The sequence below is a fragment of the Schistocerca gregaria genome, chromosome 2 (genome assembly GCF_023897955.1).
Source record: "Schistocerca gregaria isolate iqSchGreg1 chromosome 2, iqSchGreg1.2, whole genome shotgun sequence".
In the NCBI taxonomy this organism is placed as follows: Eukaryota; Metazoa; Arthropoda; class Insecta; order Orthoptera; family Acrididae; genus Schistocerca; species Schistocerca gregaria.
The window spans coordinates 747,850,821-747,877,224 of record NC_064921.1 but is presented as its reverse complement, the minus strand read 5'-3'; the positions used below and the strand labels follow the sequence as shown (position 1 = coordinate 747,877,224).

Here is a 26,404-nt window from a genome sequence, read left to right as displayed (position 1 = left end):
AACAATGACTTTGCTTATATTCATCTATGAACCAATTAGCTGGCTGGTTCTCCATCTCCGTAGGACCACAATACTGATGCAGTTAAAGTACGAACACACACAGAGGCACGATTCACAGGCAGATTGTGCATCAGAGTTGCCCTTCTTAGGGCGACATGCGATTACGGGGGCAGTAACATCCGCTGGCCGCAGAACTAAGATAAAATAATTACCAAATTACAGATCTCTGCTTTCCCGTCGTTAGCGAACCCTGCCGCTGAGGAGAAAAAAGCTGAAGAAAATGAACCAGTTCTCTGAACCAATTAATGGCTGTGTATAATTCACACATTTTCTGTGAAATTTAGTTTTTTAAAGTGTTTCGATGCTCAACATATTCTACATATCTGATGTTTCTCTATACATTCGCTGTAACTTTTTGCTTTATTTCGAATACCGTAACAGTTCCTCTAACAGTTTTTATGATCTGTCAGAGTGAACGCGTGTAATTGTGATGTTTAAAGTAAGTGTGAGCAGAGAATCTGAACAAACCCAGGGCGAGAACCCCGCTTATATAAATATAGAATGCGTAGTAACTGTTGAAGAAATGCAATGGAGAGTTCAACTGTTCAGTTTTGTTCGCATTGAAATTCCCTTCTAACATTGTCGTTTTCTGTAGCGAAGTTTGCTGCTCAAAACAGGTCTGAAATAACTAATTCCAATTTAAAGGCATGAATATCGTTCAGATTTAATTTTGGCCAGTGCTGTATGTATCATAATTTTCAGTTTATCGAATTCCCTGCCAAACATACATTTCATAGGCGATTTATCGCTAATATGTTTCTTTAACTCGTGTCTCACCTTATTAGTGATCGCCTGAGGCATTTAAAAACCGTAAATTTTAATTTAGGTCTGAAAGATTACTTTTCTGCTTCTGTACTCTTCACATTTCTCTGTTGAAATTTCCCTACGATGTGTTTTTCTTCTTGCAGTAACTTATTCTTTTCGCATGAAATTCGTGAATGGGTGTTGCTACAGTTAAACAGACGTAACTTCCGATGATGGTTTCTAGAAGGTGAAACGGACTTTATAACTCGGGAACTCACACTCACAGCACTCTAAGAAGACAGCGATATAGTACCGGCACGGAAATTTTGTGCAGAAGGATGGAATCAACACCCGGGTTCGGCATACTTAACTATATCCAACACACAATTTCATATGTTTAAGTAAAAGGACGGAAGTCTTTGCTATTAACCTGTAAAAAAGAAAAAAAAAACAAAAACTCAAGGCGGTTTGGTTTCTTTTGCGTTTTCTGGAATTTTTTTTTTACGACGTAGCTTTTCATTTTAGTGTACAGATTTACCCTGAAGTTCTGGATGTACATAGACCAAACACAACTGATGTTCTAGCACACTTTCAAACTTGCCCGGATAACACGACACTGTCAGCAACAATACTCAAGAGGTTCCAGTTTTCCCATTAATACGTTGTACTTCTTTTCCCAGCTTATTAATTGGGAAACTTCCACTACACTTTTTTACATTCGATAGGAAAAATGGAATGTATGCATCTAGGAAAAAGAATCAAAAGAAAATTGAAATCCAGTACCTGTCTTATCTGTGTGAAAGTCAAAGGTCAAGCAAGCTAATTAATTAATTTTTTTTTACGACGTAGCTTTTCATTTTAGCGTACAGATTCAGCATGAAATTCTGGATGTATATAGACTAAACACAATGACGCACTCGGCCATGGTGCAATGGTGACAGCAGTTTGATCAAGGCCGCATAAATGTGGGTGATGCTGATCGGAAAGAAAGATCTTGCGTCAGGCGATTTATATCTAATAGGCAAGCTGAAAGAACATCTGGGTGGGGAAGGGGGAGGGGGGATATTTTCCAACGATGAGGAAGTTCACACAGCGGTTCTCGAATGGCTCCGTGACCAGGGAGCGGATTTCTAACGTCGAGAAACTGAACGACTTTTAGAACTTCCAAAAAGGAATGATGGAAGGCTATTGTTAAGCCCCATCTCCAACGACGTGACTAGAGACGGAGCAGAAGTTCTCCCAGGGTGTGCCTTAAGCGATTTACGGAAACCCTGGGAAATCTAAATCTGGATGGTCGGATGGTGATTGAACTTTGTCCTCCTCAATGAGAGTCCAGTGTGTTACAACAGCACGGTACGACGTTCCGACCGTTGTTCACAGAGACTGCGTGGCTATGTTGAAAGAGTGCGTGTATCTGTGTCAATTTGAAGTGCTTTCCAGCATTCAATAAAAGTCACTTAGACTTTCATAATAATTTGCAGCACAGTTTTTGAAACCCCTTGTATTCCAGAAAGAGGTTTTCACTCTGCAGCGGAGTGTGCGCTGACATGAAACTTCCTGGCAGATTAAAACTGTGTGCCCGACCGAGACTCGAACTATAGACTTATGCCTTTCGCGGGCAAGTGCTCTACCATCTGAGCTACCGAAGCACGACTCACGTCCCGTCCACACAGCCTTACTTCTGCCAGTATCTTGTCTCCTACGTTCCATACTTTACAGAAGCTCTCCGGCGAACCTTGCAGAACTAGCACTTCTGAAAGAAGGATATTGCGGAGACATGGCATAGCCACAGCCTGTGGGATGTTTCCAGAGTGAGGTTTTCACTCTGCAGCGGAGTGTGCGCTGATATGAAACTTCCTGGCAGATTTAAACTGTGTGCCGGACCGAGACTCGAACTCGGGACCTTTGCCTTTCGCGAAATACTGGCGGAATTAGAGCTGTGAGGAAGGGGCATGAGTCGTGCTTAGGTAGCTCAGTTGGTAGAGCACTTGTTCACGAAAGGCAAAGGTCCCGAGTTCGAGTCTCGGTCCGGCACACAGTTTTAATCTGCCAGGAAGTTTCCCCTTTATTTCTCCCTCCCACACGACTTCTTCCTCGCCTTCAATACAACAGTTTGCGTACACGATCAATCACCGTTCAGCCAGTACTGTCACCACCTTCTCCTTTACCGTCGTCAATAAATTTAATGGCGTTAGAAGAAGCCGTCACGGTTGCCCGCAAAAGCATTTTCCAAAATCACTTTCCATGCGTGGTATGAACACGTAATACTTTTAATGAAACGTGCCTATACCTTTTAAAGCCATGCTGATTATTAATCGAAGATCCAACAGCCGGTCGGTGTGGCCGAGCGGTTCTAGGCGCTTCAGTCTGGAACCGCTGGACCGCTACGGTCGCAGGTTCGAATCCTGCATCTAGCATGGAGGTGTGTGATGTCCTTAGGTTAGTTAGGTATAAGTAGTTCTAAGTTCTAAGGGACTGATGCCCTCAGATGTTAAGTCCCATAGTGCTCAGAGCCCCCCTTTGAAGATCCAACAAGAAGACAGCCGCTTCATATGAACAGAGTGAGTGAAAATTTAAAATTCTTTATGTGAACAGCAGACCAACAAACGAAGTTAATATTCCCTTGTGTTAGGTTTCCCTCCTTTCTCCGCAGGAGGACCATAACACATGGCTCAAATGGCTCTAAGCGCTATGGGACTTAGCATCTGAGATCATCAGTACCCTAGACTTAGAGCTACTTAAACCTAACAAACCTAAGGACATCGCACGCATCCATGCCCGAGGCAGGATTCGAACTTGCGACCTTACCTGCAGCGCGGTTCCTGACTGAAGCGCCTAGAACCGCTCGTCCACAGCTTCCAGCACCATAGCACATGCCAAGACTGTACAGAACAACTTTAATATCTATGTGCACTTTTGTTAAATGCTTTTGTATTGCCATTGTAGCTTCAAGTTGAGGTTTACCCCTCGAAAATTGTTGCTTCATTATTGTATGTGTGTCAATAAATTTTTTTAGTGGTAACGGTCTCTGATAAACATTTTCGCACGGTTGTACCTAATCATCTCTCCCGCTATGTCCGTGTCTCTGGTTTGCTTCGTCGTTTGGTAACTGGTGATGTTTTTGAAGTTAACACAAACAGCACGACCTGCAGGGTAGAGGGGAGGGGGCGGCGGGGATTGGTAGTCAGGTAGTCAAGGATATGCCGGGCAGTCACGAGACAGACACCGGCGAGATACATTGCCGAGTCGCTCAGCCGTGCGGCGGCTCCGATGGTACAGGCAAGGCGTTGCAGCTCCTCTAACCGGCCACGCACGGCGGGGGGAATGTGTGTCAAGGTGCGTGCACGCACTTGGACGCGCCTCCTCCCACAACCTGCACATTCCACCGCCAGCATCCGCAGTGGCGGATCTTTTGTCTGCTAGCCACAGAAATTTCGACCGCTACTAACTAGGCAATAAAATCGCTGTGGCCTCTCAGCCCCACCCCTACCATTAAAAAGTATAGTATGAGAAACTTTCTGTATTTACTGAGGTCTGATGCTGCAAAAAGAATAGATTTCAAGTCCCTGTCCAGGAGTCCTGCTTTATTTCACCCTTAAGATTAGATTAGATTAGATTAATTATTCATTCCATAGATCCATAAAAGAGGAAATCCTCCTGGGCGTGGAACATGTCAGATAAACACATTACAAAAATGTAATTAGAAAAACTTGAGTTCATTAGTTTTAATGATCCTCAGTCAATAAACAGTACAATTATCTACATGAATTAAATTTAAACTTCTAATATTTACAGGTTTAATACTTACATCTGCTTTCATTAAATCCATCATTCAGACATTTACTAGTTTCGTGGCCTTTACAACCAAGTATTGTCAAAGATAAAAGTAAATTATTCATTACAGTGGTCCTAGCCGGCCGTAGTGGCCGTGCGGTTCTAGGCGCTACAGTCTGGAGCCGAGCGACCGCTACGGCCGCAGGTTCGAATCCTGCCTCGGGCATGGGTGTGTGTGATGCCCTTACATTAGTTAAGTTTAATTAGAAGTTCTAGGAGACTGATGACCTCCTTAGTTAAGTCGCATAGTGCTCAGAGCCATTTGAACCATTTTGATCCTAAGTTAAAGACAGTCAGATTATGTACAAGATTTAAAGTTAAACTTCCACTATTTACAGAGTTAAGACTTTCATCTGCTTTTCATACATCCATCATTCACACAGTAGGTAGTTACTTGGCTGTTACAACCAAGTATTGTCAAAAATTAAAGTATAATAAATTATCATTAAAATGGTCTATTGCACTTCTTGAGAAACTCATGGATGGAATAGAAGGAGTTGGCCACCAACAATTCTTTTAAATTATGTTTAAAATGTGCCTTGTCTGAAACTAAACTGTTAATGGTTGCTGGTAACTTATTGAAAATATGCGTTGCTGAATACTTGACTCCTTTCTCGGCAAGAGTAAGTGGTTTTAAATCTTTATGTATATTGTTCTTATTCCTAGTATTGATACTGTGTACTAAGCAGTTAGTTGGAAAAAGAGATGTATTATTTACAACAAACTTCATTAAGGAATAAATATACTGAGAAGCTGTAGTTAATATGCGCAATTCTTTGAATAGGTTTTGACATGATGTTCTTGGATTTACAGTACTCATTACTCTTATTATAGGCTTCTGTATTCTAAAAATTATCGCAGATACGAGGGGCGTAAAATAAGTGATGCATCATTTTTCTTAAGCAGGTTGCTTTCATTCGTTATTACAATACACCACTCTCTTGGCTGCAAAACCCTGCTTTTCAACATAATCTCCGTTCAGTGCGACAGCTTTACGCCACCTTACTGGGAGGGGCTGTATGCCCACATGGTACCACCCTATTCGTCGACGTCGGAGCCAGTACTGCTACCCGCGGAGTGCATGCTTTATTGGGCCACACAGATGGAAGTCGGAAGTTGCGAGATTCAGGCTTGGGTTGGATGACGGAGGAGAGTGCAGTGAAGTTTTTTGAGATCCTCTCGGGTGCGCAAAAATGTGCGGGGCGTGCGTTGTCATGGAGAAGGAGAAGTTCGTTTGCATTTTTTTGTCGACGAAGAAGCTGAATTTTGTTCAGTTTCCTGAGGGTAGCACAATGCAGAGTTGATCGTTGCATCATGAGCGACGACGTTAAACAGAATAACCTCTTCAGAGTCCTAGAAGACCGTCGCCATTACTGGCCAATGATACGGCTTTGAACATTTTCTTCGGAGGAGAGATGGAGTAGCGCCACTCCGTGGATTGCCGTTTGTTTCGGGTGCGAAGTGACGAACCCATGTTTCATTACCTGTGACAATGGTCGAAGAAATGGTTCAAATGGCTCTAAGCACTATTGGATTTAATATCTGAGGTCATCAGTCCCCTTTACCTTTAACCCAAATAAATACAGACTTATTTTGATTAATTTTTATTTTGGTACGAGTATGCAAGACAAGAGGAGATGTTGAGTCATAGGCTGATTTACCAAAATCTTTACTGCCAATTTCAAACATATGATAGGTACGATAGGCAATTACATCTCTATCATTAAAACTTTCGAGACCAGGTACACTAGGAACTCCGCTACCACCTCTTACTATGGCAACGGTGAGCCATCCATTTCCATGTGAGAAAGTATCGTTTATATCCAAGCTAAAATTAAGAGAACATTCAAGAAATACAGAAGGTCCATCGACGAGAGCGTGTGCTGCAACACTCTTCACTGGAATGCGATTTTTCTTGTCTCCTGATGTTGTTGTAAGTTCAAGTTTTCTATGGTTTTGTAGACTGTTGTGCGGCTTCGTGTGTAGTGTCCCCAAGGGTAGACGATTTCCAAATGGTTCAAATGGCTCTGAGCACTATGGGACTTAACTTCTGCGGTCATCAGTCTCCTAGAACTTAGAACTACTTAAACCTAACTAACCTAAGGACATCACACACATCCACGCCCGAGGCAGGATTCGAACCTGCGACCGTAGCGGTCACGCGGTTCCAGACTGTAGCGCCTAGAACCGCTCGGCCACTCCGGCCGGTAGACGATTCCCAGTGGTTTCTCCTTAGCGTCCATGTTTTGTAAATGTTTGTTATTTCGTTTAACCAGGTGATTTTGTCCTTTTTAGAATGATGTTACGTAATGTTTTGTTGTCTGTTCTCTACGTTTATGCATATATTTTGAAGCGTTTCTTGAGCGTGGTGAACCAATCTTGTAGCGCGTAGGAGACATATGTTCTTCTAGTCATCAGAATTCCATTACGTTCGGTCACATATTTTTCCAAGAATTTCCGTTCCTGTTTCTAATTTTTCACACTTTAGAGTGACCGTCGACAACTCTAGTTTCTTATCCGTTTAGTGCATCTGGTAGAACAACTGTTTGTGATTCTTTAAATCGCATCGTGCAAAAGTACTTTTTATAATGGTTGTTAAATGTGCTTTTTATGCCATTTGAAGTTTGATGATGCTTTCAAATATTTGCCTGTATTGACGTCTAATGGCATTATGGTCACTAGAATTTACCTGATGAAGGATGTCAGTAAAAGTGTTTCATATTTCATGTAAAATGAAACTTAACCGCTTTTTCCATGTAGATCTTACATGTAATACATTTTCTTGGACTATATCTCAAGCCCTGCCTTTGATACTGTCTAGTATACACTCCTGGAAATTGAAATAAGAACACCGTGAATTCATTATCCCAGGAAGAGGAAACTTTATTGACACATTCCTGGGGTCAGATACATCACATGATCACACTGACAGAACCACAGGCACATAGACACAGGCAACAGAGCATGCACAATGTCGGCACTACTACAGTGAATATCCACCTTTCGCAGCAATGCAGGCTGCTATTCTCCCATGGAGACGATCGTAGAGATGCTGGATGTAGTCCTGTGGAACGGCTTGCCATGCCATTTCCACCTGGCGCCTTAGTTGGACCAGCGTTCGTGCTGGACGTGCAGACCACGTGAGACGACGCTTCATCCAGTCCCAAACATGCTCAATGGGGGACAGATCCGGAGATCTTGCTGGCCAAGGTAATTGACTTACACCTTCTAGAGCACGTTGGGTGGCACGGGATACATGCGGACGTGCATTGTCCTGTTGGAACAGCAAGTTCCCTTGCCGGTCTAGGAATGGTAGAACGATGGGTTCGATGACGGTTTGGATGTACCGTGCACTATTCAGTGTCCCCTAGACGATCACCAGAGGTGTACGGCCAGTGTAGGATATCGCTCCCCACACCATGATGCCGGGTGTTGGCCCTGTGTGCCTCGGTCGTATGCAGTCCTGATTGTGGCGCTCACCTGCACGGCGCCAAACACGCATACGACCATCATTGGCACCAAGGCAGAAGCGACTCTCATCGCTGAAGACGACACGTCTCCATTCGTCCCTCCATTCACGCATGTCGCGACACCACTGGAGGCGGGCTGCACGATGTTGGGGCGTGAGCGGAAGACGGCCTAACGGTGTGCGGGACCGTAGCCCAGCTTCATGGAGACGGTTGCGAATGGTCCTCGCCGATACCCCAGGAGCAACAGTGTCCCTAATTTGCTGGGAAGTGGCGGTGCGGTCCCCTACGGCACTGCGTAGGATCCTACGGTCTTGGCGTGCATCCGTGCGTCGCTGCGGTCCGGTCCCAGGTCGAGGGGCACGTGCACCTTCCGCCGACCACTGGCGACAACATCGATGTACTGTCGAGACCTCACGCCCCACGTGTTGAGCAATTCGGCGGTACGTCCACCCGGCCTCCCGCATGCCCACTATACGCCCTCGCTCAAAGTCCGTCAACTGCACATACGGTTCACGTCCACTCTGTCGTGGCATGCTACCAGTGTTAAAGACTGCGATGGAGCTCCGTATGCCATGGCAAACTGGCTGACACTGACGGCGGCGGTGCACAAATGCTGCGCAGCTAGCGCCATTCGACGGCCAACACCGCGGTTCCTGGTGTGTCCGCTGTGCCGTGCGTGTGATCATTGCTTGTACAGCCCTCTCGTAGTGTCCGGAGTAAGTATGGTGGGTCTGACACACCGGTGTCAATGTGTTCTTTTTTCCATTTCCAGGAGTGTATTTTACCAACAACGCTTTCTTATGTAGTGTTATTTATGTCATTAGTGAAGGCTAAGCATTTAGCACTCACTTTTGCGTCCAGAATTATCTTTAATGTCAATTCACTTGTAATGTTATCTAGAATTAAATAAATCGTGAAAGGCGACAGACAATCGCCATATCATTGCGTGCGTTATTTAGAACCTTATATGATTTCTGTTTTTCGGAATATATGCAGTTTTCAACTTAAATTAAATGACAAATTAAATTCAAACCTAAAAAAGCAATATTTTTCTTTAGAGACAGTATGTTTGACGATACTTCTAATATTTTCGCATTTAAAGAATGCTGTCTTCGCAATCAAATCAGATATCATTCATATAAATACTAAAATTATACTAAGGTATAAGCTAAAGAAACAAACTTAAGAATAATTTGTAGTATTTGAGTATAGATTCATATCCTTTTGCGTTGAAAAAAATGATCTCAGTTATTTTTCGGACAGTAACAGTAAAATCAAGTTATGTAACTAATAAAAGAGAATGTCGTGTGTTATTATGTAAGACAATTTTAAGCGGAAGAGATGTACTTGACTAAAATGTTGTGCCCTGATAGTATTTCGAGACACACGGCCAGAGAACTGAAAAAAAAAGAAAAATGGATTTGTGTTCAGGAATAGCAGAGCACAAATCCTTTACTAGTTAAGAGAGTATAGTAACATTTAATGTGTGGATGCAGTATTGCATTTCTTGCTAACCTTGGCCATGGGTGAAATTGAATATCTACCAGACTACGTCTGGAATGTTCCGAACAATTTCGACAAAACATGCTATAGATGTAACTTATTACATGAAAACAGAGAAATCGGTGAAAATAGGACACAACTAGCATTCCTAGGGATGGACGAGGAGGTAGGAGAGAGAAAGGAAGGGGGTGCCATATACGCATAAGTCCCGAACGCAAGAAAGTATTTCAGATTTCAGTCCAACTTAGACTGCATATAGCCCACTATATATATATATATATATATATATATATATAACAAAAAAATACTGCAGAATGTAGGACAGCCGTAACACCAAAAGTAAGAGAGATGATCGTTAAATGGAGACGGCATGTATAAATAATCGATATTAGTCTCAAACCCATAGTATTCGAGGCTGCTAGGCTGATTTGTGGCAGTTGACGAATAGTGGTGGATGTGAGAAATGTTCACCTCGAGGCATGCACATTCTTCAGCAGCTGCTATTCTTCGCATTCCTTCCTCCTAAATGGCTTCAGCCTTTCTTGGCAGTGTGTCACGGTAGGCTAGCGCCCATCACCATACTAACTTCAGAGTGCCAGTATATATTACAGTGAACACGTTCTATCACTTACTTTATTGTCTACAGCTCTCTGTGGAGTCTCTGGAGAGCACGTGTCCCTCATAAGCGATCTTTCTACCAGCATTCCGTAAGAAACATTATTTAGTCCTTTATTCAATATCGCGGCACCACAGACATGTTTACTTAGCACAAGGAATGCTTGAATATGTTAATGAGCGTGATGTTCGGAACCAGTTGTATATAAACGTAAAATGAAGAAGATAATTACTGCCACGATGACAACTAATCAAGCACTTTCTATGCAGAAAAGTTTGTACTGTACTTACATTCTACATACGCACCAGTTGTCCGTCATTTGGTGTTTTCGAGAACGAAAGCGAGGACAGTCTCTTGTTATTGAAGGATGTCTTGTGCTTCCCTCACCTGTGACGATACATTTTGGGACCACTGATGAGGGAAGCATTCGCTTCCGTAGCCGTCGTCGCTATGGCACGCTGCAGTTTATGGACCCGTATCACCAGACGATGCAGTAACGCCCTCGGTTGGATTCCAAACCTCTACGCAGTATTTCATTTGAAATGCCAAGAAAAAGTAGGACACGAATCTAAGAGTACTGAGTTTTCAGAAATTGGTCAGTTAAGGACCTCGTTCATGCAGTTTACACATTAACTTCTTCTAGCGAGGGTCTGCAACCTGTATGTATTGTTGAAAGGACTTGTCTGCCGCCGGCCGTTGTGGCCGAACGGTTCTAGGCGCTTCAGTCCTGAACTGCCCTGCTGCTACGGCCGCAGGTTCGAGTCCTGCCTCTGGCATGGGTGTGTGTGCTGTCCTTAGGTTAGTTTGGCTTAATTAGTTCTAAGTCTATGGGACTAATGACCTCAGATGTTAAGTCCCATAGTGCTTGGAGCCATTTGAATTTGAACTTGTGAGCCATACGTAATTGACGACGTATGGCGGGCAGATACAATTTAAAACTAAGAGTGCCGTTTCGAGAATGAATTTTCCTTCTGCAGCGACGTGTGCAGATTAAAAGTGTGTGCTGAACCGAGACTCGAATCTCGGTCCTTTGCCTTTCGTGGACGAGTGCTTTACCGAGGAGGCACGAGATGAGGTATTGGCGGTAGGATGCTATGAGGGTATTAGTGGGGGTAGCGAGTCGTCCTTTGATAGCTCAGTCGTTAGAGCTTTTACCCGCGAGTCTCGGTCCAGCACACAGTTTTAATCTGACAGAAAGTATGTGTCTTAATGGTTTAAGGAACTCTCAGTTGTCGAGAGGATGCTTATGTGGCCGCCAGGTTAGCTGACCTCGTTCCTACTGACAAGGGAACCTCCCCATCGCACCCCCCTCAGATTTAGTTATAAGTTGGCACAGTGGATAGGCCTTGAAAAACTGAACACAGATCAATGGAGAAAACAGGAAGAAGTTGTGTGGAACTATGAAAAAAATAAGCAAAATACACAGAGAGTAGTCCATGCGCAAGATATGCAGCATCAAGGATAGTGTCAGCTCAGGAGCGCCGTGGTCCCGTGGTTAGCGTGAACAGCTGCGGAAGGACAGGTCATTGATACGAGTCTTCCCTCGAGAGAGAAGTTTAATTTTTTATTTTCAGACAGTTTGAAAACGTTAAAAACATATGTTTTAACAGAGCACAAGGAAAACTGCGCGACTGTGAAACTGTTGTATTCATTTGTTGCAGTTCATGTGACAAACTCTTATGTTTTCATCACTTTTTTGGGAGTGATTATCACATCGACAAGGAAACCTAAATCGGGCAAGGTAGAAGATTCTTTTTACCCATTCGCCAAGTGTACAAGTTAGGTGGGTCGACGACATATTCCTGTCATGTGACGCACATGCCGTCACCAGTGTCGTATAGAATATATCAGACGCGTTTTCCTGTGGAGGAATCGGTTGACCTATGACTTTGCGATCAAATGTTTTCGGTTCCCATTGAAGAGGCACGTCCTTTCGTCTACTAATCGCACGGTTTTGCAGTGCGGTCGCAAAACACAGACACAAAACTTATTACAGTGAACAGAGACGTCAATGAAGAAACGGACAGATCATAACTTTGCGAAAATAAATTTTTCACTCGAGGAAAGATTCGAACCAAGGACCTCTCGCTTATCAATTCCTTACGCTAACCACGGGACCACGGCGCTCCTGAGCTCACGCTATCTTTGATGTTGCATATCTTGCGCATGGACTACTCAGTGTGTATATTTTGCTTATTTTTTTCACAGTTCCACGCAACTTCTTCTTGTTTTCTCCATTGATCTGTGTGCAGTTTTTCAACGCCTATCCACTGTGCCAACTTATAACTAAATCTGAGGAGGGTGCAATGGCGAGGTTCCCCTGTGAGCATATCTAGAACGTCATCGCGCGAAATTTTGCGTTTTGTACACAGCACCGATCAGTCGCTGTGATTTGTCAGTGTCGGTTCAGATATCATGGACCGATATGATTGTCTAAATATTATGTGTGTCTCGTGGAGTCCAAGGCACTACGTGTCGCTGCTGTCATCAGGGCGAAAGGGACTTCTACACGTTACGGGGTTGATGTCTCCAAGTTATTTTTATGCTTAGGAAAGGTAAACGATATTAGAACAGATCAAAAATTATTTCAGTTGTAGTATGGAGGCGTCCCGGGTTGTGTGGCAACGCCCGTCCTAGTGCTGACTTTCGGTTCGCTCTGTTTCCTCCGCGCCGAGGCTCTCGCGTGACAGAGAAACCGTAGTCGGCGGCTGGCGGTTTGTCTCCATCAGCTGGTGGGGACTGGAGGGGCCGAAACGTGACACTGCAAGTCGACACCAGGCGACGCCACGCGCCCGGGGACCACGGAGTCGACCGCAGCTGTGGCCCCGATAAGGGTACCCATTTCATCGCGCGGTTTTGAGAAGGCGAGGACACTTTAGCAATAAATACGAGTCTGCAAGGCGTCAAGCAGTTCGGCAAGGTTTCATATCACCATTCCTAGAAAAGGACCAGGAGGAGCAACAGTAAATACTCTTTGTGTCTTTAATAGCACGCCTTATAACCACCGCAGTGTTCATGACCGGAAACAGTGGGCAGAACGAAGACAGCCTGCCTTTTATGACTGGTGCTGGAACAGATACACGCTGGATACACCTGCACGGAAGATTCATTTGCTTCTCCATCTAAATCTATCCTCCGCAAACCGCCTTGCAGTGTTTGGCGGAGGGTACTTTGTGTACAGCTGTTAATTCCTCGCGTCCTGTTCCAGTCGGGAATACCTCACGTGGAGAACAATTTCGTTGACAAAGAAATATGATTAAATATTCATCAAATTACTTTGACGGAGATCTTTGACGTGGCGCTAAAAAGGATACTACATTGTCTTCATATTTTTCGTCAAATTTCAAGATGGCGAATAACAACTTATTATGCGCTGCAGTTGCTAGTACCACAATTGAACTGTGTGTGTATTTGGAAGAAAAGCGCACAAAAAAAGGAAAGATACTTGGATGTAGCCATAGGTATTACCTCGGGATAGTAAAAGCATTCAACAAAATTTGTTACGAGAGCTGCAAGTGGAGGACATCAAATCTTATATACCCTACTGGCCATTAAAACTGCTACACCAAGAAGAAATGCAGATGATAAACGGATATTCATTGGACAAATATGCTATACTAGAACTGATATATGATTACATTTTCACGCAATTTGTGTGCATAGATCGTGAGAAACCAGTACCCACAACAACCACCTCTGGCCTTAACAACGGCCTTGATACGCCTGGGCATTGAGTCAAACAGAGCTTGGATGGCGTGTACAGGTACAGCTGCCCATGCAGCTTCAACACCATACCACAGTTCATCAAGAGTAGTGACTGGCGTATTGTGACGAGTCAATTGCTCGTCCACCAGTGACCAGACGTTTTCAATTGGTGAGAGATCTGGAGAATGTGCTGGCCAGGGCAGCAGTCAAACATTTTCTGTATCCAGAAAGGCCCGTACAGGACCTGCAACAAGCGGTCGTGCATTATCCTGCTTCGCAGGGATCGAATGAAGGGTAGAGCCACGGGTCGTAACACATTTGAAATGTAACGTCCAATGTTCAAAGTGCCGTCAATTCGAAAAATAGGTGACCGAGACGTGTAACCAGTGGCACCATATACCATAACGCCGGGTGATACGCCAGTATGGCGATGACGAGTACACGCTTCCAATGTGCGTTCACCGCGATGTCGCCAAACACGGATGCGACCATCATGATGTTGTAAACAGTAACTGGATTCACCCGAATAAATGACGTCTTGCCATTCGTGCACCCAGGTTCGTCGTTGAGTACCCCATCGCAGGCTCTCCTGTCTGTGATTCAGCGTCAAGGATAACCGCAGTAATGGTCTCCGAGCTGGTAGTCCATGCTGCTGCAAACGTCGTCGAACTGTTCGTGCAGATGGTTGTAGTCTTGCAATGTCCCCATCTGTTGACTCAGGGATCGAGACGTGGCTGCACGATCCGTTACAGCCCTGCGGATAAGATTCCTGTCATCTCGACTGCTAGTGATACGAGGCCGTTGGGATCCATCACGGCGTTCCGTATTACCCTCCTGAACCCACCGATTCCATATTTTTCTAACAGTCATTGTATCTCGACCAACGCGAGTAGCAATGTCGCGATACGATAAACCGCAATCGCGATAGGCTACAATCCGACCTTTATCAAAGTCGGAAACATGATGGTATGCATTTCTCCTCCTTACACGAAGCACCACAACAACGTTTCATCAGGCAACGCCGGTCAATTGCTATTTGTGTATGAGAAATCGGTTGGAAACTTTCTCATGTCAGCACGTTGTAGGTTACGCCACCGCTGCCAACCTTGTGTGAATGCTCTTAAAAACTAATCATTTGCATATCACAGCATCTTTTTCCTGTCGGTTAAATTTGGCGTCTATAGCACGTCATCTCCGGGGTGTTGCATTTTTAATGGCCAGTAGTGTATAAATTACTTACGAATTGATGAGTGTGTATTTCAGTATTTGCTCATTACAGTGGCTTCTCATATTACAAAACATAATACTCTCTTGAAAATTGCTATACCTGCAGAAAACAGGAATTTCTTGATATAAGAGAGAGCTACTTTAGTTTACAACACAGCACTCGAGTGTCACATTGCACATTAATCAAAATACTTCCAGGAACGTGTGAAGCGATTTACAAAGTTGTGAAGGGGGAGTATGTAAAGGCAAATAAATGTTTAGTACACTACATGGGCATTAAGAACTGTTTTTATTTTTGAATAATATAATTAATGAAATTAGTGTTCCAACAACTACAAAATTAATAGTAACTACGAAACAGAGGAAGCGCTTTTTAACTTGTGGCATCCAGAGTTCATAAATAGACAAAGTAGAATGGAAAGCTACGAAATTTTTTTATTTTAGAGTGTGACCACATCCTCTATTCCGGCTTGCTGAAAAGCTGCCTGGATGTTTGCAGATGTATAGGTGGATGGCGGTAGCTGCAATTGTGGACATATGTCGCCTGTAGCGTGGCCCTATATCTGATCGTATTTATCTGAGAACAGGCGAGATTTGACAAAGTTTCCTATTACACCATCAAATTTCTTTAATATAAATATTTGATATATCAGCTTTGACGAAGAAATATGATAGTGTAATACTGGCCAAAGCCTCTGCGTGGAATCGAATCTCTCTGATTTTCTCTTTACGGTCTTTTCACGAGATATACGTAAGAGGAAGCATTGTATCTGTTGACTTTTCTAGGAACGTACACTCTCTCAACTTTTAATTGTAAACGACACTGTGATGAAAAACGCCTCTCTTGTGTTAATATTCATGCTAAACCTCTCTTTCGAGATCCTGTTCATTCTTGCTAATGTTTTTTCTAGTTTCTCTTCGTTTTCCTGTTTGAAACCTACGTTGCCAACAATTCTATCATTTTGATTTCCACTCCATTAATATTTATTAGTTCCATATGCTCTTCAAATTCCCCAGTGACTTTCTGACTGCACAGGTTGAACAACACTGGTGACAGGTTTCATCCATGATATAACAATTTGTGTACGTAAGCCTCTTGTACTTTTGTATGATGCCTCTCTCTCTGGTTTCTATAGAAGTCATATACACAGCAACTACTAAAAAATTTGGATCACATTAAGGCAGGGTGTTAGCTGTATTCAAGAAGATACACTGAAGAGCAAAAGAAAATGGGACCTCTCCCTAATATCGTATAGCCTCCCCCCATCCCACCAGCAAGCACGCAGAAGTGACGCAACACGACGTGGTATGGACCCAAGTACTGTCTGAAGTAGTGCTGAAGGGAACTGACTCCAGGAATCCTGCAGGGCTGTCCATAAATCCGTAAGAGTTCTGAAGATCACGTTGCAAGGCAATCCTGATATGCTCAATAATGTTCGTGTCTGGGGAGTACTGTGGCCAGCGGAATTGTTTAAACTCAGAATAGTGTTCCTGGAGCCACTCTATAAATTCTTGACGTGTAGGGTGTCGCATTGCCCAGCTGCAATTGCCCAAGTCCGTCGGAATGCACAATGGACATTAATGAATGCAGGTGAGCAGACATGATGCTTACGTACGTGTCACACGTCAGAGACGTACCTAGACGTATCAGGTGCCCCATATCACTCCAACTGCACACGCCCCACACCGTTACAGAGCATCCACCAGCTTGAACAGTACCCCTGCTGACATGCAGGGTGCATGGATTTATGAGGTAGTCAGCATGCCCGTACACGTCCACTCTACCGGTACAATTTGAAACGAGACTCGTCCGACCAGGCAACATGTTTCCAATGGTCAACACTCCAATGTCGGTGTTGACGGGCCCAGGCGAGGCGTAAGGCTTTGCGTCGCGCAGTCATTAAGGGTACATGAGTGGACCTTCCACTCCGAAACCCGATATCGATATGTTTCGTTCAATTGTTCGCACGTTGACACTTGTTGTTGGCTCAGCATTGAAATCTGCAGCATTTTTCGGAAGGGTTGCCCTTCCGTCACATCGAACGATTCTCTTCAGTCGTCGTTGGTCCCTTCTTGCAGGGTCTTTTTCCGGCCGCAGCGATGTCGGAGGTTTGATGTTTTACCGGATTCTTGATTCACGGTATACTCGTGAAATAGTCGTACAGGAAATCCCCACTTCATAGCTACCTCAGAGATGCTTTGTCCCATCGCGCCGACTATAACACCACGCTCGAACTCACTTAAAATTTGATAACCTGCCATTGTAGCAGCAGTAACCGATCTCACAACTGCGCCTGACACGTCTTATATAGGCGTTGCCGACCGCAGCAGCGTATTCTGCCTGTTTACACATATCTATATTTGAATACGCATGCGCGTACCAGTTTCCTTGGCGCTTCAGTGTGTCAGCATGCGTCAAATTGAAAGGAATGTCGTGGATCAGAACACCACAGGGCTGTAGTAAATACAGCTTGATGGTAGCTATGGAGAAGGTGCAGTGAGAAGCGGAAGAACGTGAAGACGTTGGATAGCAAGCATGAATGAATTTCGGGCAGCATAAGAAAGCGAGAAGGACTCCGTGACAGATATGCCAGATGCGGGGAGGAATGAGCAGGGAAACTAGGAGTACACAACAGCAGTAATACAAGAGCTCGCGAGGAAGTGGCAGAGACCTGTCCATTCCCGTCCTGAAAGCTACGCAGCGCGCCGTAGTGGCGATTACTGAGTGCGTACCGGGCCCGAGGCATGGCTGGCCGCTTTCTCCGGCTCCACGGCAGCCGTAGCACGAGATACGGACCCGGCGAGTGAAACTCGCTCGACAGCTAGACAGGTAGTTCTTACCGTCAACAAGTTTAGAAACCTATGACTCTGAGATCCATTTCTTTAGGGTGGTGTCGTGACCTCAGTTCCTGGAGATGGTTTAGCCTTGGATATTTCAAACTATTGTATCAATATAGTTCAAAAGAGTACTTGTACCGAATCTAGAAACATTATTTGTTTCATCGTCTGCATGCTTGCTGTAGTTTCTACATTGCAGTGAATCCCAGTGGGTGCCCAAATGGTTTCATAACCGAAAGGAGCGAGGTTCGTATCTCCATCTGGTTATCCCTACTTCTTTTCTTCTTTCTTAACCAAATGGAGTAGCTTCCGTCTGTAATGGGCTTGGTATCGAGTGGATATTAGATTCTACATATGTTGCGTTTTAAATGAACTTCGCTGAGTCCAAGTTATTTCTTAAAAAAAAAAAAAAATTGTTCAAATGGCTCTGAGCACTATGGGACTCAACTGCTGTGGTCATCAGTCCCCTAGAACTTAGAACTACTTAAACCTAACTAACCTAAGGACATCACACACATCCATGCCCGAGGCAGGATTCGAACCTGCGACCGTAGCAGTCGCACGGTTCCGGACTGCGCACCTAGAACCGCGAGACCACCGCGGTCGGCTTATTTCTTCATTTATTGTCTGTAATATCCTACAAATTTGATGTAATTTTTCAATAAGTCATGTGATTCCTTTTATACTTTATCACTTTCTTACTACAATCAGACGAAAACTCAAAAATATAAAAAAGCTATATTTTATAAATGCTGTATAAGTCGATTCACTCACAGATTAGAACAATAATAAATTATATCCTGTGTATCAATATCCGAGTGCAAGTCTTTCAATTGGACGCCCCTTTGTCGACTTGCTTGACCGTAATGTACCCCAGTTATCCAACCGGGGTAAGAGACCTACAGTTTTTAGAGGTGAAGGCTAGAGTAAACTCAGACTGAAACTTTCTGTGGTCCAATTGGGACTTCATCCCGCGACTTGTGGTATCAAGTCAGGCGCTTCACCAGTAGACCACCATGCCCGACGCATTAACATTCTACAGGTCCCTTGACAATTCCTATTGCAGGCTGCTAGGAGTTGTATAAGAGACTTAGACTGATGCAAAAAAAAAAAAAAAAAAAAAAATACTGGTATAGGCATGCGTATTCAAGTACAGAGATGTGTAAACAGGCATAATCCAGCGCACCGGTCGGCAACGCCTATATAAGACAAGTGTGTGACGCAGTTGTTAGATCGATTACTGCTGCTACAATGGCAGGTTTCAAGATTCAAGTGAGTTTGAACGTGGTGCTATAGTGGGCGAACAAGCAATGGTTCACAGCTTATCCGAGGTCGCGAAGAAATTGGGATTTTCCCGTACGCCCATTTCACGAATGTACCGTGAATATCAGGGATCTGCCGCAAATTATTGCAGATTTCAATGCTGGGCCATCAACAAATGTCAGCGTGCGAGCCATTCAACGAAACATCATCGATATGGGCTTTCGGAGCCGAACGCCCACTGGTGTGCTTTCCAAACTCGCCGAATATGCCCGCACAGGACAGTTGATCTTCTTCGTAGCTGTTGTTTTTCCGACACACGTCCTTCTAGTTCAGTGAATTTTCGTTGTCGTTTATCATATTCACCTTCTCAGAAGCATTTCTCTCCTTTGAAGAAGATAACAGCGAATATGTCTCGCTTTAATGTCACAATTTTTGATAATATTTTTACGCAAATGTAATGTTGATGGCGTGCTGAAAACTAATATCTCCGAATAGTTTATTCTGCTTTCAATATCGATTGAGGATTACACGTTGTGGTTTTTTTTTCTTTTTTTTTGTGGACTTTTGCGCTTCTCTGAAGCAAGTTGCAACCCCTTGCCGCTAGAGGGCGTGTGACAAGACAGTTTGTGAGAAAGAGCTTGCTGTAATCGAGTTTGTAACTGCAGGAAAACGTTCGTCCGCACGTGGAGAATCGTCTCCTTCAGTATGGCAGTTCCAGGTCACACACGAGTACTGCGACATCTCCGACAATCCGACGCCTTGGGTACAGTGTCATCGACAATCATCCATACAGTCCCGACTTGGCCGCACCCGAATTTTCATCTGTTTGCAAAACTTAAAGAACAACTTGGTAGTGATGAAGCAATGCAAGCAGACGTGAGGTTGTGGCTCCGTCAACAAAGTCAGACATTCTGCAGTGAAGGTATCAACAAACCGGTCTCTACTTGGAAGAAATTTGCTCGTCGCGACGGTAACCGTGTTGAGAGATAAACATATAGATAAGAAGTATGATGTGGAATGTTGATAAAGTCTGTTTTATTTAAAAAATGATAAGGGTTTTGAAGTAAAAAATCGAATGCATTACTTTTAACCACGCCCTCGTATTAAATTATTGTCAAGTATTTTATATTAATACTAATATTTTAAAATATGTTAACGGGTTAACAGAATGCTGGACTGCTACCACCTCATTATTAAGGGGGTAGGACGCCAAACGGGCCGACTTGGAGCAGGAGAGGCACCACAGGACATTTTAATTTCCACTGTCTATACTTTTACAAATAAATTCATAAAACTTTGTTAGCATGACCAGGAAGGATTCGTAATTTACACTCATAGCAGAGGAAGTTCTAAAACATAACGAAGTAATTTTTTTTACATGTGAAATTTCATCATTTTTTTCACTTATTAACGGCAGCATTTGTTGCTATAGGTACACTTTACTTCATGCGTAAGAGAGATGGTTCGATGAATTTTGCACAGCATGCAAACCATACTTAAAGGTGTATGAAACTCTAGAATTTTACAAATCTATTAAACACTGTGGTAAAAATTGAGATAATTAACTACAAAGTTTGTGTTTTTTCTAATCACGAAGTTTAAAATACAACAGATCATTCGTGTTTTCATAAGTTAAATAAATTCTAGAGTTTCATACACCTGTAAGTATGGTATGTATGCCGTGCAAAATGCATCGAAGAATCTCTCTAACTTATGGAGAAAAGTGTACCTATAGCAACAAATGCAGCCATTAGTAAGTGAAACAATGATAAAATTTCACACGCAAAAACATTATCTTGTTATGTTTTCGAACTTCCACTGGAATGAGCGTGAATCCTGAATCCTTCCTGGTCATGCTGACAAAGTTTTGTGAATTTATTTGCAAAAGTATAGACACACCATCCTTAAAAAAAAAGATGTGTAGTATAAGAGATAATATATGTATGTGTGTGTTGTGTTGCAGAGGATGCCTATAGAGGGCCAGGAGCGGTCGGAGCTGCCGCTGCAGCTATGCACCCGGCCGCCGCCGGGACGTGCGCCACCAGGCCTTCCGCCCCCGCCGTTCCCGACGCTCCCTTCGCCGGGTGCGTCCAGCTCTCGCTCCGGAGGCGGCAGCTCCGCTTCCGGTAGCGGAGGCAGCGGCGGCGGTGGGGGCGGCAGCAGCGCAGCCGCCGCCGCCGCGGCCGCCGCCTTCGAAGTGTCTCTGTACCACCGCCACTTGGCGGCGCTGACGGCGGCCGCCGCCCACCACCACCGCGAGTCCTCCGCCTTCGTGCCGGTGGTGCCCTCTCGCTTCGTGCACGCCGCCGCCGCTGCAGCCGCCAGCGCCGGCGCGCCCTTCCCGCCGCCGCCGCCCCCGCCGCCCCCCGGAGACCCGGCGTGCAAGCCGGGTGCGAAGCCGCCGGCACCGCCCCCGCCGGCCTCCGCCGCCTCCGCTTCCGGCGGCGGCTCGGCGGGCGGCGGCTCCTCCTCCAGCTTCGAGCTGATGGCGCTGATGGCGGACAAGCGCAAGGAGCTGGCGGCGCTGGCCGTGCTGCCGCCCCCGCCCCCGCAGGGCCCGGGCGCGCCGCCCCCCGTGGTGCCGCCGCCGCCCCCCGGGCCCTCCTCGGCCGCCGCCGCGGCGGCCGCCGCCGCCGCCGCCTACGCGGGCGCGGCAGCTTTCGCGTTCCCCGGGTCGGTGTACCACGCAGCCGTCAGCGCCGCCCACCACCTGGACCGGCGGCTGCTGCGCGCGCCCGGTCGCGCCTCGCGGCCCAAGAAGCAGTTCATCTGCCAGTTCTGCAAGCGCCAGTTCACCAAGTCGTACAACCTGCTCATCCACGAGCGCACGCACACCGACGAGCGCCCCTACTCCTGTGACATCTGCGGCAAGGCGTTCCGTCGCCAGGACCACCTCAGGGACCACAGGTCAGTCTTCACACACCTACCTTGCTTATTCAGTGGCGTGTGAGAGTTTTCTGCTTAAGTACGTGTGGGTGACTTACTGTTGCAGACTGGTGCTAAGTCAATAGGTGCTTGCTAGTTTCCGCCGTCGAACATAACTAGCTTCAAAACGTTCACTGACCCCTGCCGGGGAAACGATGCATCGGTGACATTTTCGTCACATAAAGATGCGTTTCTTTTCAGCTCCCATAAAAGCTCTGAAATTATGTATCAACCATTTTTTTAACCGTTGTGCAAAAAGTAGAATTTTTCCATCAAATAAAAATGGGGGACGATGCCCGTCTTCAGCGTGGGATAGCAGTCACAGTGTTACAGTGACACGTTGGCATGAAAATACAGTACCGTCTTGGGGGCGGTTATACAAGTTCCATGAATGTAGCCACCGCCCTAGAAAAGTCCCTTCCTCTCCGGGAGTAATATTAAGAGAACAATATAATCCAGTTTTGAGATATAAACTACAGTTTCAGTTCGCCGTAATTTGGATCTAATTATACTGTCAGCCCTTAGTGCACACACTATGAGATGAATATGTTACATATATTAAAACATGATCACTCTTTTACTGAAACAAATTGTAGTGCATAACTGGCATAACCAGATTCAGACGAAGAAGACTGATTGCCTGGAAGAAACACACGGCGGTAATGAGATCCGCAGTAGATCCCAAGCAAATAGATACATAAAGCGAGCCTGGTGACGCCACAAAATATTCAGATATAGTCTAAAAGAAGGAAGAAATCCAGACAGACGGAAACAGTAGTTCTAATTTTATCACTCTCTGGAGATTGTTAATGATAAGGTGTTATTTAAGTGACAGTCACACGAAAACGAGACAGATGGAAAAAATGAAAGTACTCCGTTCATTACTTGAAAAATAATAGTCACAATTGGAAATGCATTTATCGCACTGTGAGACAAGACGGTCAATGCTTTCATGGAAAAAGAATCTGCGGCTGCCTACGGAACCATCATTTTACCCAGGTGTGCATCTCTTCATCCGAAGCAAATACAAGGCCATAAATGTCTTTCTTCACGGCTCCAAAAATATATAAATCGCGTGGAGACGGGTCAAAATGGTTAAAATGTCTCTAAGCACTATGGGAGTTAACATCTGAGGTCATCAGTCCCCTGTAACTTAGAACTACTTAATCCTAACTAATCTAAGGACATCACACACACCCATGCCCGAGGCAGGATTCGAATCTGCGACCGTAGCAGCAGCGCGGTTCTGGACTGAAGCGCCTAGAACCGCTGGGCCACCGCAGCCGGCGAGAGGGGTCACGACTAAAAGAAGGATGTGTAGGGGCTTTAAAGCGAAACTTCTGCAGTGTAGTCGAAATAACCCTGGTAACATGTGGGCGGCACTATACTGCCACAGAATGATGACGTCTGTCAACATTTCCGAGGGTTTTGACTTGGTGCTGCGGTTCATATTTACAAAGTGACCACATACCTCTGTATGTTAATTGTGGCCCCGTGTTCCAGAATGTCAATTAGCACCGGACCCTTGCAATCAAAGAAAAAGGTCATCACGACCTTTCCGGATCTGGAGTGCTACTTGTTTCAACAACGGCGCAGAAGTTTCGTTGGGAAAATGGTTCAAATGGCTCTGAGCACTATGGCACTAAACTGCTGTGGTCATCAGTCCCCTAGAACTTAGAACTACTTAAACCTAACTAACCTAAGGACATCACACACATCCATGCCCGAGGCGACCGTAGCGGTCGCGCAGTTCCAGACTGTAGTGCCTAGAACCGCTCGGCCACCCCGGCCGGCTTTCCATAAGGCATTGACCATGTTGTCTGACAGTGGGGTAAATGTATTTTTTATGGCGATTAGAAAGCAGGTGTTGACGGATGTGAAAATTACCGAAGTATCAGTTTAATAAGTCACGGCTGCAAAATAATAACGCGAATTCTTTACAGACGAATGGAAAACTACTAGTAGAAGCTGACCTCGGGGAAGATCAGATTCCGCAGAAATATTGGAACACGTGAGGCAATACTGGCCCTACGACTTATCTTAGAAGCTAGATTAAGGACAGGCAAACCTACGATTCTATCATTTGTTGACTTAGAGAAAGGTTTTGATAATGTTGACTGGAATACACTCTTTCAAATTCTGAAGGTGGCAGGGGTAAAATACAGGGAGCGAAAGGCTATTTACAATTTGTACAAAAACCAGATGGCAGTTATAAGCGTCGAGGGACATGAAAGGGAAGCAGTGGTTGGGAAGGGATTGAGACAGGGTTCTAGCCTCCTCCCGATGTTATTTAATCTGTATACTTAGCAAGCAGTAAAGAAAACAAAAGAAAAATTCGGAGTAGGTATTAAAATCAACAGAAAAGAAATAAAACCTTTGAGGTTCGCAGATGACATTGTAATTCTGTCAGAGACAGCAAAGGACTTAGAAGAGCAGTTGAACGGAATGGATAGTGTCTTGAAAGGAGGATATAAGATGAACATCAACAAAAGAAAAACGAGGATAATGGAATGTAGTCGAATTAAATCGAGTGATGCTGAGGGAATTAGATTAGGAAATGAGACAAAGTAGTAAAGGAGTTTTGCTATTTGGGGAGCAAAATAACTGATGATGGTCGAAGAAGAGAGGATATAAAATGTTGACTGGCAATGGCAAAGAAAGCGTTTCTGAAGAAGAGAAATTTGTTAATATCGACAATAGATTTAAGTGTCAGGAAGTCGTTTCTGAAAGTATTTGTATGGAGAGAAGCCATGTATGGAAGTGAAACATGGACGATAAATAGTTTAGACAAGAAGAGAATAGAAGCTTTCGGAATGTGGTGCTACAGAAGAATACTGAAAATGAGGAAGTATTGAATGGGATTGGGGAGAAGAGAAGTTTGTGGCACAACTTGACTAGAAGGGATCGGTTGGTAAGACATGTTTTGAGGCATCAAGGGATCACAAATTTAGCGTTGGAGGGCAGCGTGGAGGGTAAAAATCGTAGAGGGAGACCAAGAGATGAATACATTAAGCAGATTCAGAAGGATGTAGGTTGCCGTAGGTACTGGGAGATAAGGAGCTTGCAAAGGATAGAGTAGCATGGAGAGCTGCATCAAACCAGTCTCAGGACTGAAGACCACAACAACATGTTTTGAAATGAAGTTTTCTTCTTCTGTCTCATTATCATTTGACACTTAGGTTTAAGTAGTTCTTCTTCTTCTGTCTCATTATCATTTGACACTTAGGTTTAAGTAGTTCTAAGTCTAGGGGACTGATGACCTCAGACGTTGGGTTAGTTACGTTTAAGTAGTTCCAAGTTCTAGGGGACTGATGATCTCAGATGTTAAGTCTCACAGTTGAACCATTTTTGAACCTGTGAAAATCCCACGAAAATACGTGTAGTAGTTTAGAGATTAGCGTGTTTAAACAGTGTGACAGACAAATACGTGGTTGTACAGTTTTATTATTAGTGAAGATTTGCATAAATAACACAATAATTGCTTAAGCTTTAAAGTTTCCTTGTACGAAATGATAAAATGTCAAATTTTAATAGGGCCTTTCGATGGAGTGGCTTTGTTCCGAGAAAACGGAGAAGCGCTAGCGATTTAATAGCCGTGGATGAGGGTTCCGGAATCGCACTGCCTTTCGGGACGAATATCCATCCATCACGGCCGCAGCGTCCGTTTGATGGGTGCCCCCTAACTGCGCCTAATTGGACAATGGCCCAGATGCCGCCCTGCCCTCGGGCGCATGGCACGCACGGTTCCCGTGGCGGTCCTACCTGTGCAGCCGTGGAGGCGCCGCTCCACTGGTTTTCCGGCCGTAAATCTACGGCGGGTCCATCTTCTGGAGGCTGGCTGTCAGGCGGTTCCCATGCTCGTCCGGCGGTTATTACGGGGGAATGCGGGGTAGGCGGTAGGAGGACGCCGCAGTGTGTGGCTGCGGTGAGGCATTCCAGCACGCGTCCCAGACTGTTACGGTGTTCGCCCGCGTGTCGACGTATGCGCTTCAGACCACTGTAGAAACCGCAGACGATGTATCCGAGAGGTGAGGAGGATGTGCTTTCCACGAGCAGAGTAACGTACGCTGTCTGCCTGACGTAAGCGTGGTGATTGCCTCAACGCCTGGAGGAGCACGGCAAAAACTGAAGGAGAATAGCGCAGCGGCACACAGAGATGCACGTCTTCAGTGCACGGGAACTGCACAGTAACCGACTAGGAGCGTGCCGTCTTGTCCGA

General features: G+C 44.9%; 1 protein-coding gene across 1 annotated transcript in view; it reads left to right on the top strand.

Moving 5' to 3' along the window:
• The window catches only part of LOC126334927 (zinc finger protein 628-like), a 260,327-nt gene that overhangs the window by 14,178 nt on the left and 219,745 nt on the right, over positions 1–26,404 (top strand). Inside the window, exon 2 of the mRNA XM_049997655.1 lies at positions 21,224–22,167. Within this exon, the coding sequence (XP_049853612.1) occupies positions 21,227–22,167 (941 nt within the window). The 5' untranslated portion in view covers positions 21,224–21,226. The remainder of the gene's footprint in view (positions 1–21,223; positions 22,168–26,404) is intronic.